The sequence below is a fragment of the Puma concolor genome, chromosome A1 (genome assembly GCF_028749965.1).
Source record: "Puma concolor isolate L17-30 chromosome A1, mPumCon1.1.hap2, whole genome shotgun sequence".
Classification (NCBI taxonomy): Eukaryota; Metazoa; Chordata; class Mammalia; order Carnivora; family Felidae; genus Puma; species Puma concolor.
Window position 1 is genome coordinate 146,592,636 of NC_141667.1, and position 20,957 is coordinate 146,613,592.

General features: G+C 43.7%; 1 protein-coding gene across 1 annotated transcript; it reads left to right on the top strand.

The window, feature by feature from the left end:
- The first annotated feature begins 6,534 nt into the window (after nt 1-6,534).
- CDO1 (cysteine dioxygenase type 1) lies at nt 6,535-20,409 on the top strand. The gene is made up of 5 exons (XM_025924509.2): nt 6,535-6,945; nt 10,461-10,538; nt 12,477-12,631; nt 18,087-18,256; nt 19,656-20,409. The coding sequence occupies exons 1-5, from the start codon at nt 6,776-6,778 to the stop codon at nt 19,683-19,685; spliced, it is 603 nt and encodes a 200-aa protein (XP_025780294.2). The 5' UTR covers nt 6,535-6,775; the 3' UTR covers nt 19,686-20,409.
- Nucleotides 20,410-20,957: the final 548 nt, after the last annotated feature.

Below are 20,957 nucleotides of genomic sequence, written 5' to 3' on the forward strand. Positions count from 1 at the left end.
AGATTAGAAAACCAAGTGCAAACTGCTCCTTAGATTGTATGGCGCTAGTCAGCTGGATTCATTTGTGCTCAACCCAGAGCCTGAGGGGTCTCGGTGTTGAAGGACTATGGAGATGAAAATCCCCTTTCCTGCACCTTCTTCATTTTCCAAAGATCATAATACAATGGGTAAGCATCTGGCAGTAGGGAAGTCAATTACAGACCTCATGGTGGAAGAAAAGGATTCAAAATAGTTCAGCAGGTGTCTTGCTCTTTCCCTACATTATCCAACCCACACTGGACTACTCACTGTTTCCTGAACAGGCCTTGTGCTTTGTTTCCTACATCTACTTATGCAGTCCACTTCTAGAAGTATACTGACACCTTCCCCTCTGAAAATCCTACCTCTCTGCCTAATTCAGATTTTAACTTTTCCTCAAAGCCTGTCTAAATCATTCAGGATACTCTCCCTCATAAGAACACTCACAGCAAACTCCCACTCTTTTAGCACTTACTGTATGCTATATTATAAGCACCTTTCAACTTATAAGCTATATTATAACACCTTTCATGATTGTCATGTCTCTGAAAACAGGGATGCTTTTTGGTGTTTTATTTGGTCTCCATGCATAATATTCAGTATGTTTCCTTATACATATATAATCAGTAATTGATTATACAATACAACTTTGGATTGCGAGTCACTTGTTCTGCGAGTGTTCCGCAAGACAGGCAGACGTCTCTAATAAATCTTAACTTGATAAATGAGTGATGTCTTGCGATACGTAGTACGCAACGCCAAATGTCACATGATCACAACTGAGCCAATGGTTCTTGAAATTCGCTTTGATAGACAAGTGGTTAGGATTATAAGCATGTTTCTGGAACAAATTATGCTTGCAAACCAAGGTTTTACTGTATATTGAATGAATGAATTTTTTTGAGAGAGGGAGAGAGAGCCCGTGCATGCACACAAGTGGGGGAGTGGCAGGGGGAGAGAGAATCTTAAGCAGGCTCAATGGACAGCCCAGCGCAGAGCCTGATGCAGGGCTCTATCCCACAAAACCTGATATCATGACCTGAGTCAAAATCGAGAATTGGGCACTTAACTGACTGAGCCACCCAAGTGGCCTGAGTGAACGAACTTTTTAAATGTGGCTTTAATTTTTTTTTTTCAACGTTTATTTATTTTTGGGACAGAGAGAGACAGAGCATGAACAGGGGAGGGGCAGAGAGAGAGGGAGACACAGAATCGGAAACAGGCTCCAGGCTCCGAGCCATCAGCCCAGAGCCTGACGCGGGGCTCGAACTCACGGACCGCGAGATCGTGACCTGGCTGAAGTCGGACGCTTAACCGACTGCACCACCCAGGCGCCCCTAAATGTGGCTTTAAAATATTCAATTTAGCAAAACAACATTAAAGGAAATATATTTTACATTTTTGTATGGGGGGAGGTAAAGGAAATTATTTGCAACGTGTAGGGTTTTAATACTCAGTATGCATAAAGAACTGATTTCAATTGATGAGAATAAAAGAACCACCTGGAAAATGGGCAAAAAAACCTTAAAATGCAATTAAAAAGAAAGAATACAACGTGGAGGAGTGGATGAAATAGATGATGGGGATTAAGGAGGACACTTGTGATAAGCATCCAGTGATGTATGGAAGAGTTGAATCACTATGTTGTACACCTGAAACTAATATTGCACTGTATGTTAACTATACTGGAGTTAAAATTTTTCAAACATTAAAAATATAGATGCTTAAGTGCAAAACTCCATTTTGCAAATAAAAACTATGAGATGCCACTTGTCACCTATCATAGTGGCCATCAGAAAGCACTGTCGTTGTCAGTACTGGCAAAGTTGTGGGGAAATAAATCCTGTCCTATTCTTGGTGCACGGAATATGAATGGACACTACATTTTCAAGGGGCAGTTAAGCAAAACCTATCAAAAGCCTAGGCTAAACTCTTATTTGTACCTTCCCTTGGTTCATTCACATACCAAGTGCCTATTAAGCCCTCAGCTCTAGAGTAAGACAGGATCTATATTCTCAGCACTTTTGTTCTAATTAGGCAGGTTTTTAGATGGAAACTGAAATCTTGAAAATTTTTACACTGAATTTTTAGAAATGATAGAAAGCAAAAAGAATTTATACCAGATACTAGATTTACCTCTGTTTTCTTTCATAATAATGAAAAGTAAACCATGTATGTTTATGAGTGGGTAAAATCTCAGGTTATAAATCCACAGTCCCTTCTGTGTCCTAGCAGATAACACTGGAAGCTTAAGTTGATCACCTGTCATGGTTGCCACAAAGAAGGCCCTATTCATTTTGACAATGCTCAGTTCCTTAGAAACCTGTCTTCTGTGGTCCTCCCTGCCTCCTCCAACTGTTTGCTCCCAGTTTTAGTATCTAGATCTCTGAAGATTATCTTTTTCCACATCCCCACCCCCAGTCCTCCTAAATCTTCTCTTAGTCAATAGCACATCTATTCCTTCCAGTGAGACTCATTCTCGATCCCTCTTGAACAACCCACTTCCAAATCTCTGCAAATCCTGACAGCTTTACCTTCAAAACGTGTCATTGGTGCAACCATTTCTCCTCTTCTGCCCCTGCTCTGGCCACAGCCCACAGTTATCTCTCACTCCCATTGCTGGTAATAGCCAGCTAATTGGCTTCCCTTGATTTGCTTGCTCTCTGGCCAAAATCCCTGAATGGCTTCCATTGTTCTCCCTACTTCCACACCCTGCCACCCACATCCATGTTCTTCAAACACTTAGTGTTTCCTCCCAGGGCTTGTGCACTTAACTGTTTCCTCTACCTGGAAACTTCACCCAGACACCTGCAGTTTGACTTCCTTCAGTCCCGGCTGACATACCACTTCATCAAGAAGTGTTCCCCTAAACTCCCCTAAAATGACAATTCTTCAGCACATCCCACCCCGCTTCTGCCTTATTTTTCTCCATTATATATCTGTGTACATTATGTATCCATTTCTCCCTATATACTATATTTGTTGGCAGTGTCTACCTACCCCCCTCCCAACCTTATTAGAGCATAAGCCCTAAAAGGGTAAAGACTTAGTTTTGTGAAGAGTGCCTGGTATATAGCACATGCTTTTAAAAATGTGTTCAATGAATGGATAGACCATTATTTCCAGACCTGTAGTAATTCGTATTCCTTTCTCTGGATATCTACCCTATGTCAATGTCTGAAAATGTGATAATCCTTGCCCTTCGCGATGCAAAGTGCAGTGAACCTACATTCCTGGACCTGGGTATTCTACTTCTGTTAACAGAGCCTGTAATGGCAATCACTTTCTCCTCCTTCCCCTCCTCCTCCTTTCCTCCTCCTCCCCCTCTTCCTCTTTTTTCCTTCTCCTTCTTTCCTCCTCCTCCGCCCCCTTGAAGAATTCGGGTGTCCTTTGCAAAGAATCCAAAAATACTTGAAAGAAACAAGTCTCTTGGATTTGAATTCACTACCCCAGGATCCCTAAAGAAAAACTAGCAATTCAATTGCCCTAGCCAATTACCTATGCTTTTCCTAACTTTGCCATTCCTGCATACACAATGCAATGTGTGCTGGGCAGTGAGGGGGACATGAAAATAAAACGTAAACAGAGTCTGTCCTAAAGGTTCTCCCTGTTGAGATGATGCACATAGCAACTGGGATACATGCCCTGACATAGTTAAGTGCCCTAAAAAAGATACTGATTATTGTACCAGTTCAGGGAGAAATACTACAGCTTATTTGAAGGAAGGAATTTGAGCTAAGTCCTTAAGATTTGGACATAGAAACAGCCTTCTAGAATCTAGTCAAAAGGAAAAGCTAAAGCAAAAGAATGGATTGGGTAAGCACCAGAAATAGTCACTAATCCCATTTCACTGGAAGATATATTGGGGGGGGGGGGGGAAGAATGGCAAAAGGTGAAAGATGAAAAACGTTATTTAGAACCAAAGGTGTAGAACTTTGAATGCCAGCCTGACAAACCATATGTGTTGGAAATAAGAGTTATTGAAAGTATCTGGGAAACAACATCCTTAGTTGTTGCCTTAGGATAATGAATCTGGTGGCTGTGAAGAAAAGCTTTGACAAGGCATGAGGGGTGGGGGCAGAGCTGGAACTAAGGAATACAGTTTAGGAGGTCAGTACAATTATCCAGCCAAAATTATTCAGCTTGAGCAAGTGCAGTAGCAGTTAAGAATAGAAAAGCAGGAAATCACAAAAGATATGGAGGTACAAAATTTGGCATTGGGTTGAAGGATTTCAGAATGAAGCAAAGAAAGGGTAGGCAGTAGTGGATGTGGCTTTTGAGTCAAGGTAGCCTCACTGCAGAAATAGAAACTCCAGGGGCACCTATGTGGCTCAGTCGGTTAAGCATCTGACTCTTGGTTTCGGCTCAGGTTAGGTCTTACGGCTCGAGCCCCACATAGGGCTCTGTGCTGGCAGTGCTGAGCCTGCTTGGGATTCTCTCTCTCCTTCTCTCTCTGCCCCTCCATCACTCTCTATCTCAAAATAAATAAATAAAAACTTAAAAAAAAAAAAAAGAAGAAGAAGAAGAAAAGAAATAGAAACTCCAGGAGTTGAAAAGCTTGCTTGGAAGGAGTTCCAAATATCTTGCATTTTAGATGCCAAAAGATGTTAAATAGAGATTGCTTTCAGTATGTAAAATTAGGGAGATGTGGGAGGCATCCGCACAGAAGTGACCAATGAAATTGTGAGTTTGCGGGAAGGTTTAGAGAAAAGAGGCAATGAATATGAATGTGTGAATATGGGTATATTAGGTAGATTCTAGAAGTCTTTGAAAGTCCAGAAGAAGAGCCAGTGAACGTAGATTAGGATAGCTGAAATGAAGCAATTAAGAGACCCAATAGAAAACACTGACAAGAATAAAAAAAATAATTTTGAGTAAACAATAGAAACTGTACAATGTACTCTGTCCCCAGCTAACCACCTCTCAGCAACGTATATCACCAAACGTTGGGTTCTGGAGTGCCTTCTACCTTTTTTTGAACAATGGGGATGGAACTGTTATTTTTATTTCCTAACAACATTGTTAGAATACTTGCAGTATAATCAGTTTAACCAGGGATGTTTAAAATAAGACCTTATGGGGCACCTCAGTGGCTCTGAAGGTTAAGCTTCAGACTTCCAATCTTTGAGCTGATAGCATGGAGTCTGCTTGGGATTCTCTCTCTCTCTCTCTCTCTCTCTCTCTCTCTCTCTCTCTCTCCTCCTCACCATTTGGTGCTATCTCTCTCCCTCTCTCTCTCAAAAAATAAACTTAAAAAAACAAAATTAGACCTTATGGGGCACCTCAATGGCTCTGAAGGTTAAGCTTCAGACTCCTGATCTCTGAGCTGTTGACATGGAGTCTGCTTGGGATTCTCTCTCTCCCTCTCTCTCTCTCTCTGTGCCCCTCCCCAACTGGTGCTGTCTCTCTCTTTCTCGAAAAATAAACTTACAAAATAAGACCTTAGGCGGCACAAGTAAATTTAAAATAGACACACATACATTGATGCAAAGAGCAGTCTTTCATAAATTTACGCCTTTAATAACACTGAATTTGAACTCTTCCCTGGGTCCATTTATAATGAGAATGAATCTAGACTTGCATTTCTCCCGTCCCTCACATTTATTTTCATTCCTACTCAATTTGTGTTGTTCACAAAGCATGCCAAGTGCCCTGCACAGCACAGAAAATGTTTCCCTAACCAGTAGGCTCATTCATGCGCACGCCTAGATTTGAGTTTAATAGTATAATTAGAACCCTATAAATTATTGCATTAGGAGCCCGGAAGAGCATTTCTTTTCACCATTAATTGACACATCAGGTCTTTGCACTGAATATATATTATCTGAAAGGAAATGTTTGATTTTAAAATCAGACAGGGTTACCTGGCCTTCCTTCGTTTCACTAGTCTTGCCAGAGTCCCGAGTGTCCTTTGTGAAAAATGTACTTTCAATATAGTACATTTCATTTTTTTTTTTTTTTCAAGAAAGACTTCCATTTTTCCCCCCACCTAGCCTGGAGCATATTATGGACAGTGTCAATCGACAAAACAGTAGCTCTCCAGCTAGAGAGTGCACTCCATCGTCAACCTTCGCAAGCTCTTCATAACCTCAGCTCCGTTTGGAAGCGAGGATCGCTTTCCTTCGCCCTCCGCCGGGTCCCCCCAGCGTCCTCCCGATCCCTTCTGTCTACGTCCCAGTGTCGCCAACCACAGCGGCGGAGGGGAGCCTCCCAGAGTAGCTGGGGGCGGAGGGAGGGGGCGCGGGCAGAGGGGCTGGGATGGGCGGACACAAGGCGCCGCGCGAAGGTGGCGGACACCCCGCGCGAAGCCCACCGCGAGCGCGCGGACGCCGAGACGGGGGCTCCCGAGAGCGCTGCGTTGTCGGGGGGCGCGGGGCCGCCTGCGTGGACCTTGTCCGCACGCTCTCGCCGCCTCCGCCCGGCTGCCCAGCTCGCTCCCCGCCTCTCCCCACCCTCCGAGAGCCGTTGGTACAGTCCCGCTGACTCCGAGAGCTTAAAAAGGGCCGGGGCCTCCCAAGCCAGCCGATTTGGTCCTGATTTGTGTGCGCGGCGCGTCTCTTGCGAGCCCGGATCCGCCACGCAGCTGGAGGACGTCGGAGGGGGGGTCTCTTGCCGTCTTGGTGGGGGGCGTTCCTTCGGCTGCGGCGCTCGAGCGTGTGTAGCCGTCCAGCCAGCAGCTAAGGCCCCTCGCCGCCGGCTCCTCGGTTCGCTCAGCTCCCGCACCGGAGAGCCGCGCGCGCCGCCAGCTCGGCGAGGGATGGAGCAGACCGAGGTGCTAAAGCCGCGGACCCTGGCGGATCTGATCCGCATCTTGCACCAGCTCTTCGCCGGCGAGGAGGTCAACGTGGAGGAGGTGCAGGCCGTCATGGAAGCCTACGAGAGCGACCCCGCCGAGTGGGCAGTGTACGCCAAGTTTGACCAGTACAGGTGAGCGCGCCCTAGCCCTGGCCGCGGGAGCCCCGGCGCGGGATCCGGGTCCGAAGAGGGATCCGAGGGCGCGGCGGAGGAGGGGTCTGGCCGCTCCGGGCCCGCCGCTCGTCAGCCTTTCCCGCACCCCCCGCGCTACGCCTGCTCGCCCGCGGCTCGGCGCTTTGGGCCAAACCTGGATCATCCCCGCCTGGCCGGAGACTGCGGCAGGCTCCGGGTGCGGAGGCCACCGCGCGGCCGCAGAGGGTTTTGTCCTCTTCGTGCCGGTGCACCGCCTTCTCCGGGCCCCGGGAGCACTGCCCTGCCCTCCGGCGCAGTCGCTCGCCCTGGCCGCCGCGGCGCGGGGTGGGGGGACCCCCGGTGGCCCCAAGCACTCATTCTCCGCCGGGCCCGCCGCCCGGGGGGGACCGACTGGCCGGAATGTCGGAGCGTGCCCCCGGGAGACAGGGGTGGCGGCTGGAGGACTCGATTCCCTCCCTCCAGTTCTCCATCACTCGATCGCCTGCAGCCAGGCACCTGCCAACGCGCATTTTTTTTATTTATTTATTTATTTATTTATTTATTTATTTATTTACCGATAGAAAATAGCGTCGTGGGGTTCCCAGCTGCTGCTGTTTTTCAACTTGTGCCGCCCCTCCCAAACCCATTTAACTTCCCGGACTGCGGGTTTGTTTCAACCCACGATCAGGGGTGTGCGTTGAAGGGCTGCTTCTCTTTGAGCCCCCCCAAGCAGTTGCGCTTTCTCGAATCCTCAGTTCTGAGGCCCTCCGGAATGTCAGTTGAAGACCGCTGCCTTTACCACATGTGATGGAGCGAGGGGGCCCGTGGCAGCCCTCGCTCGGTGGTACCAATACAAATGAATCTCCCTACCAGTCGTCCGGGGCCAGAAGTAAACCTGAATCACCCTGAAGGGTGAGGGCTTCTTTGCCGACGGGCAGCTCGCGATTCAGTCTTTCTGGTTAGTCGGGCTGAGGGTAGGGAGAGGAGGATCCCTGAAAGATCAGAATAAACCGAGATTGTGTATTCCTTGGGAACAGTTTTTGTTAGTCCCCTCACCTAAACATAGCGTGTTTGTCAGCAAGGGCAGTTTCCTCTGCATTTTAGGGCTTGAAATAAAAATGTGAAGCCTTTGTAAGATCCCATTCGCTGTTTGCAGTGGCTCCAGGAAATTCCTTCGGTTCCTATCCTGAAGTGGTTGCCAGTAAAGCTACCGGAGGCCACTTTTTAATTTTGCCATTAGCTCCAAGTAAGCAAGGGCTTATTATGGCCCATATACTCCTTACCTTATTTTTGTATTAACTCATGTACCTCATGACAGCCCTGTGAGATAGGTACAATTTCTTACCCTTTTTTTTTTTTTTTTTTTTTTTTTTTTTGCAGATGATGAGTGGTAGGCATTAATAAAAAGGTTGGATTACCTGCGTCAGGTCATACTTCTATCAGGTAGCAGCTCCAGGATTCAAATTAGCGTTGTTGTCCCACAGCCCAGAGGCCTCCCTCCAAACAACTACGAAACTTACTGCAGACAGATGATGTGGTAATAGTTTGCTTTCAGGGTAGATTATTGATCAAGTGAAATTCATCAACCTGGGTAGGCTGAGGGCTCTTTATGTATAGAACAATGCCATTTCCCCAGGCTTTGAGTTCATCTTGACCGACAAGCTCTAATTAAATCACTTGAGATGCAAGCATTTGGATTGATCTATTGCATGGGTATGCGGGTCGCAACTAATGAGGATAAATGGGTGGGCACTTGGAGAAAGGTGGGAGAGCAGAAATCATTTGGGCAGTATTTGTGTGTGTGTGGAATAGGTATCCTAGCACTGCAAAGGATTCTGATCTCTGACCTTGGGAAGGCCAGTACAGAAGAACCAGGACAGAATATGTTGCAGTGTGGGGCGCCTGGGTGGCTCAGTGGGTTAGCACTGGACTTCTGCTCGGGTCATGGGTTCATGTCAGTTTGTAGGTTCACGTCAAGCTCTGTGCTGACAGCTCAGAGCCTGGAGCCTGCTTCAGTTTCAGTGTCTCCCTCTCTGTCTGCCCCTCCCCCTGCTGGCACTCTCTGTCTGTCTCTCTCTCTCTCTCTCTCTCTCTCAAAAATAAACACTACAAAAAAAAAAAAAAAATTAAGAATATATTCTAGTGTGAGCCAGACAGTAATTTCTCTGGGAACAGTCCCAGAGAAGCAAGAGGGGGGCCCCTAAGACTGGTAGAGGGAGAAAGAGTCTGTGTGTGTGTGTGTGTGTGTGTGTGTGTGTGTAACAAAATGTAGTTTATTGTGAATTAAAGGCTGTGTGCACAGCCTCTTGGTAGGTCCTCAAGGGCTACAAATTTAGGATGACTGACATCTGAATAGCACTTACTAATCCACTCTCTCCCTCTGCCAGCACCTGGCTTCCTGCCTTGCTGGAAGAAAGGGGAGGAAGGAGCATTAGGAACATAAGTGAACAGATGACTCTGTGATCAAACAGTACCCCAAATATGGGGTAAAGATTCCTTCTCTTAAAAAATAAATCTAAATGAAAAAAAAAAAATAAATCTAAATGAATGTCATAATTATCAAACTTTACTAATTAGATGGTATGGGTGATACCACCCCCCCTTTTTTTTTTAAATGTTTTACTTTTGAGAAACTGAGACAGCATGAGCAGGGGAGGGGCAGAGAGAGAGAGAGGGAGACAGAATCGGAACCAGGCTCCAGGCTCTGAGCTGTCAGCCCAGAGTCCCGCCTGGGGCTTGAGCTCCTGGAGGGCAAGATCATGACCTAAGGGAAGTCTGTGGCTTAACTGACTGACCCACCCACGCACCCCTGGATGGTACCCCTTTGATCAATAGGAACTTGAAAGTGGGTTGTTGTGTTTTTTTGTTTTTTTTTTCCCCCTGATGATGGGCTTGTGGTGGTTTTGATTTGGGATTTTTTTGAGGGGGCCACTTGCTGGTTTCTCCTGGAAAACTTTTAGAGTGTTACTTACTATGCTCATGTAAATTTCCTTTGTTGTATACTTAAATCAATCCCCACCCTATTTGTGGAGGACTTTAAATCATGAGTGCTTTTGAATGTGGTTTGTGTCTGGGCTATAGCAAAAATTATGGAGAATTCTAAAAACAGCTGTGTAATGAAACCTTGTTTCTTATGGTTTAGCTTACAAGAGAAAAAATAAAGCAATAGCAACTTTTTTGCATATACAGCAGCAATGCACTCTGCAAATACCTCTGTGAGAAACTGATTCTTTTTATCAGCTCAAGGCTGTCATGTGGAGAAACAAAGAATTTCCTTTTTTTCCCCGTTATCTTTTCTGTGCCATTAATTAAAACGGAACATCTATAAACATGGTGGTTCAAAATACAAAAAATGTCCAAAATGTTGAACTGTGAAAAATTATTTGTTTTCATTTTAAGTTGTTTGGAGGAGGAAATGTTAGCATTTGTCAACCAGCCATACTTTGTGACACACTTCTTTTTCCCAGTGCATATTTCATCAACCAGATTCAAACTTCTGAATACCTTCCTTTTAGGTATACCCGAAATCTTGTGGATGAAGGAAATGGAAAATTTAATCTAATGATTCTCTGTTGGGGTGAAGGACATGGCAGGTAATACAATTATTCATTTGCAGATACTTATTAATTCTCTGTTCCAGCGTAAGGAAAGTACAGTGCCAGAATGGTCACAGGTCTTGGGAGCACTAACACATCTCATGTTACAATTATTTTGTTTACAACGTCCCAACAAAAATTTTTTACGGGAATTAGGGTCAGGGAGTTAGGCATACACCCTGAGTGTCAAAACCAGCCCCCCCAAAATGAGTCGCAAATCAAAAGATGTATGTAACCGGTTTAACTTCATCTCTGTCTTCTGTGGAGTTAAGTATATATGGAATTTTGCTAAAACTTGACCTTTGTGGTGCTTTGAGATATGCAATGAATTGCAGGACCAAAGACCAAAGTGTCCACATCTGGACCTAGAAAAGGAGTTCACCAGTTCCGAAGATTTCTTTCTGCGTCAAGTTAATTGTTGACTGTTATTTTTTTAGTTTTCTTTTTAATTTTTTATGTAGAGGGTAAGGCAGCTTAAACTAATTCCAATTCTTTGAAACTTGGTTCCTTCATTTGTCTTTAGTTGATACATTTGTGAGTTGCTATCTCTGTAAACAGATCCTTCTCAGGCTTTTGAGAATGGTACAAACAAAAATGGCAGACCCATTTTTGATGGGAGAAAGGAAACCTGAATTTATGAGATTTGGGGGCGAGTCAGGTCTATCTCGAGGACATTTATTTACTCCTATGGAATGGAGTTGGTTGCATCCATTCTTCCAATATATTTTGAAAGTAGATTATATGTCGAAAGTGGGACTAGGCTCTGTGGGTTTAGGAAATGAGTTCTTACAGTTTTATGAATTCTTACAGTTTAATGGATTCAACATAGGCATTAAATGCTAATGACATATATGGCTTCCTATCTTTTAATCAACCCTACGGCTAATGCTACTTATTAAACTGAAATACCGTTTACGATTACATGAATAAATATTTCCTGCAAATCCAATGTCCTTTCTTTCTCCCTCCGTTATTGGGAGTTAATCACAGGTGGAATACTTTAAACCTACAAAATGTTAACATTATTACAGTATAACTTCTGGGTGTTAACATCCATATACATATCTTTTGTCCCTCGAAGGAAAAGAGAGAAAAGGCCTGGGGTGAGAAAAAAACACTATATGCTACATGATCTTACAAGTGAGACACAGTTATTATAGATAATTATCTTTATTCTTTCCAGATTTTCCCTAATGTAATTGTATAATCAAGTTGTAGCCCAGATTAACCAAGTTATTAAAAGCTATGTCTTGGGGAAGATAAAAGAAGATAAAAATGCCATATGTACATTGATACGAAAGCCATAGTACAGTAAAACCTTGGTTTGTGAATATAATTCATTTTGGAAACATGCGTATAATCCAAAGCACTTGTATATCACAGCCAATTTCAAGAACCATTGGCTCACTTGTGATCATGTGATATGTATTGCAAGACATTTCTTGTTTATCAAGTTAAAATTTATTAGAAATGTTCACTCGTTGGGTCGCCTGGGTGGCTCAGTCGGTTAAGCTTCCGACTTCAGCTCACGTCATGATCTCACGGTTCACGAGTTCGAGCCCTGCGTCAGGCTCTGTGCTGACAGCTCAGAACCTGGAGCGTGCTTCAGATTCTGTGTCTCCTTCTCTCTCTGCCCCTTCCCCGCTCACACTGTGTCTCTCTCTGGCTCTCAAAAATAAACATTAAAAAAGAAAAATATTCGCTCATCTTGCAGAGCACTCCTAGAACAAGTTCCTCGCAATCCAAGGTCTTACTGTATCTTATATGTCGCCCTGAACAATGTTAATTATAAATTGATGACCTTTACAAATACAGCTGAAGTGGTTTGTGACCTGTCCTCATGATAGGATGTGGCGGGAAGTTCTGGGCAGACTTACTCTACGCATGGGGCCTGGACCATTTACTGAGCTCAGTTGTCTCTTTGTGTATATATAGCAGCATCCATGATCACACTGACTCCCACTGCTTTCTGAAGATGCTGCAGGGAAATCTAAAGGAGACATTATTTGCCTGGCCTGACAAAAAATCCAACGAGATGATCAAGAAGTCTGAAAGGATCTTGAGAGAAAACCAGTGTGCCTACATCAACGGTAACATCCAACACCTTTCTTTCTTTAAGGGCGAGCGGGAAAAGCCTTGAACCCCCATCTGCAATATTGCTTACTTGCACATGTACAGCTGAATTTGGATCATGGAGTCGTGACTTCAGATACTTGGAAAATGGCCTAAAAAGCAGTTGGTTTTGTTTTTAAAGTTTTGCGTCTGAATTGGAATCACTTACTCAAAATATATGCACGTAGATTAGCGTCCACTGAAAAGGCATTTCCTGCCAAGTCTTAGGACAGTTAGAATCGAATATGAATTTACAAAAGTAGATTGTTTGAATAAGGGAGTGAGGCTATGTGGAAAATATTAGTCTTTGTGTTAGAAACGTTCTGGAAACAATTAGAAATGTGAGCTATAGTCCTTGTTGTTTATAAAATGTATACAGCATACTTAAGAGTATTCTCAAGGGAGCTTTAACAAAGCACGTTATTTAGCAGTGATTTCTAGCTCTCTAACCAAGAATTCATTCTTTTTCCTAAAGGTGATTTGGCAGAGCCAAATGCTTTTCAAGAACAGTCTGTGATTAACATCTGTATTTTTTTTTAATGTTGTTTATTTATTTATTTTGAGAGAGAGAGAGAGAGAGACAGAGTGCGAGCAGAGGGTGGGGGTGTGGACAGAGAGAGAAGGAGACACAGAATCCGAAGCAGGCTCCAGGCGCTGAGCTGTCAGCACAGAGCCTGACGCGGGGTGGACCTCACAAACCGCGAGATCACGACCTGAGCCGAGTTCGGACATTTAACTGACTGAGCCACCCAGGTGCCCCTAACATCGTATTTCTAAAGAGGATAGTACCTTTCCAAATAGCCTGTTAATTATTATAGGAGATCATTTTTAATTCCCATTTATAGATGAGATTGCCAACACATAGGAAGAATAAGTAATGCAGCCAAGGTCCCTCAGCTCTTAGTGCAAGTCAGGATTTGAACTCAAGCCATTCGATTCCAAAGACCATACTCTTAATTGGGATACTATCCCAATGATGTAAAATATTACAGAGATTTTCTGGTCATGTAGCTGCTTCTTGTATCTTTTTTTTTTTTTTTAAGTTTATTTATTTATTTTGAGAGAAGGAGAGAGAGAATCCCAAGCACTGTCAGTGCAGAGCCTGATGTGGGGCTCGAACTCACGAACCGTGAAACTGTGACCTGAGCCAAAACCAAGAGCCTGTGGCTTAACCAACTGAGCCACCCAGGCGCCTCCTTTCTTCTTATATCTTAAAGTCCCATTTTGGCTTTAATACTTGGCCTGAATTAGTTCATTAGTTTAAGAATGCAAGCCAGTTACAAAGGTCAGATTGTATGGGAACTTTTCTCTCCCATTCACAAAACACAGAGATGTTTGTTTCTTAGGTGACAGGAAGCTTTTATTTGAGGCTTGCTGTATGTATAAGGCACATCAGATTTCCAAGAGCGATTTTGTTGCCTCTATCACTCACAATAAAGCCCAGAGCCTTTCAGAATAAATACTTTCAGCTGGAGTCACAGAGTCTACAAAACTAGATTAGATCTTAAAGAATAAGCAAGCTTTGGGGCGCCTGGGTGGCGCAGTCGGTTAAGCGTCCGACTTCAGCCAGGTCACGATCTCGCGGTCCGTGAGTTCGAGCCCCGCGTCAGGCTCTGGGCTGATGGCTCAGAGCCTGGAGCCTGTTTCCGATTCTGTGTCTCCCTCTCTCTCTGCCCCTCCCCCGTTCATGCTCTGTCTCTCTCTGTCCCAAAAATAAATAAACGTTGAAAAAAAAAAAAATTTTAAAAAAAAAGAATAAGCAAGCTTTTTTCAAGGGTCTTTGATGCAGAACCTACCAGAGCCAAGCAGTGAGTGACGCAGGGCAGGAATAAGGCTGGGGTACTGGTGTGTGCAAGCCACACTGTCCAAGGGGCAGTGGCCGCCGTCTGTTTCCAGCCCTTTGTTCTGATTTCTTTTTCCACCAAAGTGGGAAATTCCCCTTTTTATGGGAAATATTGCCAATTGGTAAAATATTGGGTGGGATAAGCTGAATGGGTCTGTGGATGAATTTCCCGTAAGAGCAAAGGCCTCAAAAATTCAACCTTTGATTTTTACAGACGCAGGAGAAGGGGTGCAGGTGAACAGTGGTCAGCGGGAAGGATGTTTCCTACACAGGAAACAGTGTGAGGGCGGGGAGGCACAATGATTGCAAAGAATGAAAACTGTTCAGGAATGGTCTTGCCAGAGGGAAGAAGGGACAGAGGGCTTGGACAGGAGTAGTAGGAGAGTAAAGTGAGATCAGGGCCTGGGCCTCCCACGACCTGCTGATGTAAGAGCCCGCTTTGGTCAGTAGAATTCTGTCAGGAGTGTCTTCATGGATTCCGTAGCAGTATGCAACACAGGGTGGAGGAAAGAGAAAACTGGGACAAGGAGACCAAGTTACTTATCGTAAAGGCACATGGTAGACATGTCTGGCGTCCATAACTACCACCAAGAAAGATTCAAGGTTATTGTGAAAGATGGTACCCCATGGGCATAAAGGAAAGGAGGCAGAGGCGGATGGACAGATGGGCGGATGGATGGATGGATGGATGGATGGATGGATGGATCCTGGGATTGTTAACAATAGGTATCAGACAGGAGTTTCCAGGGTTTCTCTAAAGGATGGTGGCTAGGATTTGTGGGCTCTGTGCTTGCAGGGTTGTATGGCTTGCATTGGGTAGCATACGCATGTGCACCTGGAGAAACAAATAATAATTTGCATAAGGGACAGTCATTCCTTAAGAAGGTGGAACTTGTGTTCAAGATTGTTCTTAAGCCAGCGTCTTATGAGCAGTAAGCTATAGAACCAAAGAGGTTGCACCTGTGAGAATTATGTCCCATTTTTGGAAGTGAGGAAAACTGCTGAAGATCCCAGAAGTTGTGAGTTGGGGGAAGGCGGTCTTGGCTATTATCTGGCTGGGAGGAGAACTTCAGTCTTCCGCTTAAAGGCTTTTCTGTTCTCTCTCGCAAGCTCGTGGAGCCAGATCATGAATCACAAATCATAAAATAGGCACCAAATTGGGTGCCTACATTAACGACACAAATTACCCTGAATTCCTTCCTTGATTATTCTTTAAACTCTATCCTAACTATAAATTTCTTCTCAACATATTTTTAAATTGTTTTTGTCTTCTCTTTCTCCTTCCTTCCTTTTCTCCTTCCTTCCTTCCTTCCTTCCTTCCTTCCTTCCTTCCTTCCTTCCTTCCTTCCGTCCTTCCTCTCTACCTTCCTTCCTCTCCCCCAGGGCCCCTAGACTTGCTTCAGTTTGAATTGGTTTGTTTCCGAGCCAGGGCTCAGCTGTCATCCTGGAGTACCTTCACATCATTCAGTCTTTCCCTCTGTTTCCTCCTTTTGCTGATACCCTTATTTCCTGATATGCTGTCTGCTTCCTTCTTGGTTCATGCCCTTATTTTGGTGGAACATCTCCTCAGTCTCATCTCCCTTGGTGAGAAAGGGTTCGTGGAAAGTAAATTTCTGAGACCTCATTCACCTGAAAGTCTCTATAGTCCATTGGTACAACATGATTGATATGGAATTAGGGCCTAGAATCTTTTCCCAGAACTATGAAAGGTAATCCCTTGACTTTTAGTTTCCAGTTGTCTTTGTGAAAGCCTGCTGCCACTCTGATTCTTAAATCGTTCTATGAAACTATTTTTTTCTTTCTAGAAATTTTGGGATCTTCTCCTTTGGTATCTTTTCCTGTCCCGAGCATTACAATCATGTCCCTTGTTTCACGACTCCCAGTCATTGATTGTGTTTGGTACTCCTTGGGTTCTTTCATTCTGGAAACCTCTGTCCTAATCCAGGAAATATTTTCAGGTTATTTCTTTGGGGTTTGGTTTCGTTCTATTTCTGAAACTCCTGTTGCTCAGTTAGGAAACCTCCTGAACTGGTTGTCTGATTTTTTAAAGTCTTCTCCTGAGTAGTGTTTGTTCAGGTTGTTTTTTGGGAGGTTTGCTCTGGCCCTTTTTAATACTAGAGATCTTTTTTTTTTTTTGAACATTTTAAATTTATTTCTGAGAGAGCGCAAGCGGGGGAGGGGCAGAGGGAGAGGAGGACGGAGAATCTGAAGCACCTTCAGGCTCTGAGCTGTTTTTAGCATAGAGCCCTACGATGCAGAGCTCAGACTCATGAACTCTGAGATCATGACCTGAGTGGAAGTTGGATGCTTAACCCACTAAGCCACCCACGTGCTCCAATACTAGAGATCTTGCTCAAATATCTAGGGGCCTTGGCTGTGGGCTAATATTTGAAAACCAGGGACAAAAAAAAAAAAGTTAACTGATAGCTCTGAACACAAGAATGGTGTCTGTCAACTGGCCTTCACTCTAGAATAATCTGGCAGAGCTTTTTCCTTGAGGAACAGCCAATGGCAGTGTCTTTAAGAGCTTTATTCTGGAGCCAATCAGATTCTCTGAGAAGTTGCTTCGAATTTCCACCCTCCACCGGCTGAGAAAACAATCCTGTCTGGCAGCATTCCTGCAGCTAGGTGGTGAAGAAAGCAGGGATCTCACCATTCAGTATGTTAAGTCACTTGTTTTTCACCAGTCCTGAGTTCATGTATTCTACTCCTTCTAGACTAGAGATCTCAGACTTCTACTCTGGGGAATGGGGGAAAAGTAAAAGAGATCTGAGCCTCTACTTAAATAGGCTTTTCAACCAGGTCTTGAATTTTTAGCCCTGTCTTCATCCTCATTTCCAGAAGTATCTGTGCTGCCAGTCCCTAAGCTTTTGAGCCAGATACAGATTTAGATACAGATATTATATATTTATGTATACATATTTATGATATCAAGATATAAGTGAGGTTATGGGGCGCCTGGGTGGCTCAGTCGATTAAGCGTCCAACTTCAGGTCATGATCTCGCAGTCCATGAGTTCAAGCCCCTCGTCAGGCTCTGTGCTGACAGCTCAGCACCTGGAGCCTGCTTTGGATTCTGTGTCTCCCTCTCTGTCCCCTTCCCCACTCATTCTCTGTCTCTCAAAAAATGAAAAAAACTCTTTTTAAAGATAACAGTGAGGTTCATTTACATATATATATTGTGTGTATATAGATATGTAGATATAGATATGATATCAGGATAGATGTCAGGTTAATTTTTGGCTCTCCCCATGGGTAGCTAAGGATTTCTCTCTCTGTCCTTGGTAAAGCTATTCATCTTCTTTCAAGCTCTAAAACTTTTATTGATGCTTTATCTTGTCCCTTTGTTTTTTTTTTTTTGTCTTTGTGGATTGATGCCTTTTTAAAATTCTTCAGGTGTAATTGTAGAGGGGTTTCAGGAAAGTAGAGTACATGTCACTTATTATCTTAAACTGGAAAGTCCCTAGTGAGTAATTTCTGTTAATTCCAGCCTTATCAAATTGATTTACGGTCTTAGGAGGATGACAGATTTTCACCTGCACTTGTCATTTAAGCTCCTTCATCTGCTTTTCCTTCTTGGGTATTGTATAGATTCCATTGGTTTACATCGAGTAGAGAATATCAGCCATACAGAGCCTGCCGTCAGCCTTCACTTGTACAGCCCTCCTTTTGATACATGCCACGCCTTTGATCAAAGAACAGGACATAAAAACAAAGTCACCATGACATTCCACAGCAAATTTGGAATCAGGATTCCATTTGTAAGTATAATTTCTCTCTTCTCGGCTTAAGTGCTTTGTCTGTTGGCAACATTACACACTGTACGTGTTGCTTGTTCTAGATATTGTTTGTATGTCTTGCTGTAAGTAAGTTTTCTCAAAGTGAAGAATGAGATGAACCTTAACTTGGTGCAAAGGCGCCTGACATCCTAATTCTTTTCTTCTTTGGAGACGATATGACAATGTTTTCAGTTTCTTTAAAATAACATAGATTTGGGGCACCTGGGTGGCTCAGCCAGTTAAGCATCCCACTTGGCTCAGGTCGTGATCTCACAGTTCCTGAGTTCGAGCCCCACATTGGGCTCTGTGCTGACAGCTTGGAGCCTGGAGCCTGCCTCGGATTCTGTGTCTCCCTGTCTGCCCCTCCCTTGCTCCCACGCTGTCTCTCTCTCAAAAATAAATAAATAGAAAGAAATTTTTAATAAATGAATTAAATAAAATAATGTAAATTAGATGCAAAGAATTGTTTATTGACAAATTTAAAAATGTAAGCTCACTACTAAAGAAAATGTTTTTTCAGAGTGCCTGGGTGGCTCAGTCGGTGAAACATCTGACTCTTGATTTTGGCTCAGGTCATGATCTCATGGTCTTGAGATCAAACCCTGCATCAAGCTCCACGCTGAGCAGGGAACCTGCTTGGGGTTCTCTCTCCCTCTCCCTGTGCCCCTCCCCTGCTCACGCATGCAGGCGCTCTCTCAAAAAAAACAGAAAAGAAAATGTTTCTTCATTTATTAGAGAAATAAGAATAAAAACTATATTATTTGATCTAACTGTTATTGCTGGGACTTAATATTCATAGACCTGATTGACTACGACAACACAAGTCATTAGCATAGTTAACCTTCACAAAGTCAAGGCCCTGTTCCGGTGCTATAAATACACTGGTCTGTTTTGATTGCCAAAGAGTGGTGATACTATTTAGACCACAAATAAAATGAGAGTAGGCTCTAATGACATGTTTCCTCTCAAGAACTAAGTGTTTTTCCTCCTGAAAATAATAAGGCAGCCACCAGTGACACCTTATGGCAGTGTTCTACCTGTGGTGAAATAAAATGGCCATTTAGGGGGGAATGATGTTGAATTAATAACAGGAATGTCCAGAAATAGACAGTGCGTGAAAATCCAATACTGGAAGCCATCCTTACAAATCTTAAAGCACAGCCTTGGAGGGAAACAAGGGCAGAAATTTCTCAGGTGATTGCCCCGCTTGGTTTTCTGCATTCTGATCCCCAAGAGATAGTCTTATCACAGGAATGAAACTCCAGGGCTCCACTGCCAAAGCCAAGTTTACGTACGCTGCTAAAAAAGCAGGACTCCTTAGGAACAAGCCGAAAAGGTCTTGTGTAAAAGATTCTTACACAACTTTCTTTCTTTCTTACAGACAGTTTCAGGATCCCTGGAGAACAACTAAGACGCACCAAATCCTCTAAGGTTTTACTCTAAGGTCTGCTAAAAGTTTTGCCTTGGACAGGGAGGCCTCCCCACCATCTGCTGTCCAACAATACACGTTTTACAAAGCCAATACCCAGATCTACTACAAAGCAGACGCTGATTGTAAGGCATTGAGCAAGCAAATAGTGCCCTGAGCTACTGCAGAAGAAAAATCCCACTAAAGGGAAAATAAGCATCATAATTGCAAGGGCCAAATCAAGTACTCTCTTGGTTTTATCCTCTAAATTCAGGGGAACCACAGTGGGAATGTCAATGAAGGATGCTTTTGGAAACGCTTTGGTCCCTGAACTGTAATTAGCGATAAATAAAAACAAGAAACCACAGACGTCAAATGCTCGCCTTGCTACTTGGAGGACTAAATGTAGATGCCTTTAGTATCCTTTGTATGTTCTTAATATTTGCAGAGAAATTTTTGGATCTATGGATTTTATTTTTTCAGTCTTACTTTACAAATTCCTGTCCTATACGGAGTAAGGTATTGTAGACAGAGAAAAACGTAAGGAACTTTGTCATTTGGTAACGAAAGGAAGGACAGAAGGTTTAGAAAAGTACACATACCCAAACACAAACCAGACCAAAAAACATTAAACTCCTGTCTAAACGTGTGCAGCGGTCATAGTCAAAGACTTTGTACTGCTCCTGAAATCGCCAAATAATTTTAATAAAACTGGATTTGAATACAATTCAGTGTTGTCTTTCTGTTTAACTTGATAAGAATTTCCTACAATTCATACTTTCTTAGATTTACATGAAGTACCAAAAGCACGACAAAAGATACTTTGATGGGGGTGCCTGGGTGGCCCAGTCAGTTAAGGGTCCGACTCTTGATTTTAGCTCAGGTCATGATCTCATGGTTCGTGAGTTCGAGTCCCATCTCAGGCTCTGCACTGACAGTGTGGAACCTGCTTGAGATTCATTCTCTCTCTCCCTCTCTCTGTCTCTCCCCTTCTGCCCAGGTCGTGTATTCTCTCGCTCAAAAATAAAAACTAAATTTTTAATTTTTTTTAATGTTTATTTATTTATTTGTAATGTTTATTTTTGAGAGAGAGACAGAATGCGAGTGGGTTAGGGGCAGAGAGAGAGGGAGACAGAAACAGAAGCAGGCTCCAGGCTCTGAGCTGTCAGCATAGAGCCCGACGCGGGGCTCAAACTCATGAGCTGTGAGATCATGGCCTGAGCTGAACTCAGTTGCTCAACCGACTGAGCCACCCAGGCGCCCCTGTGTTTATTT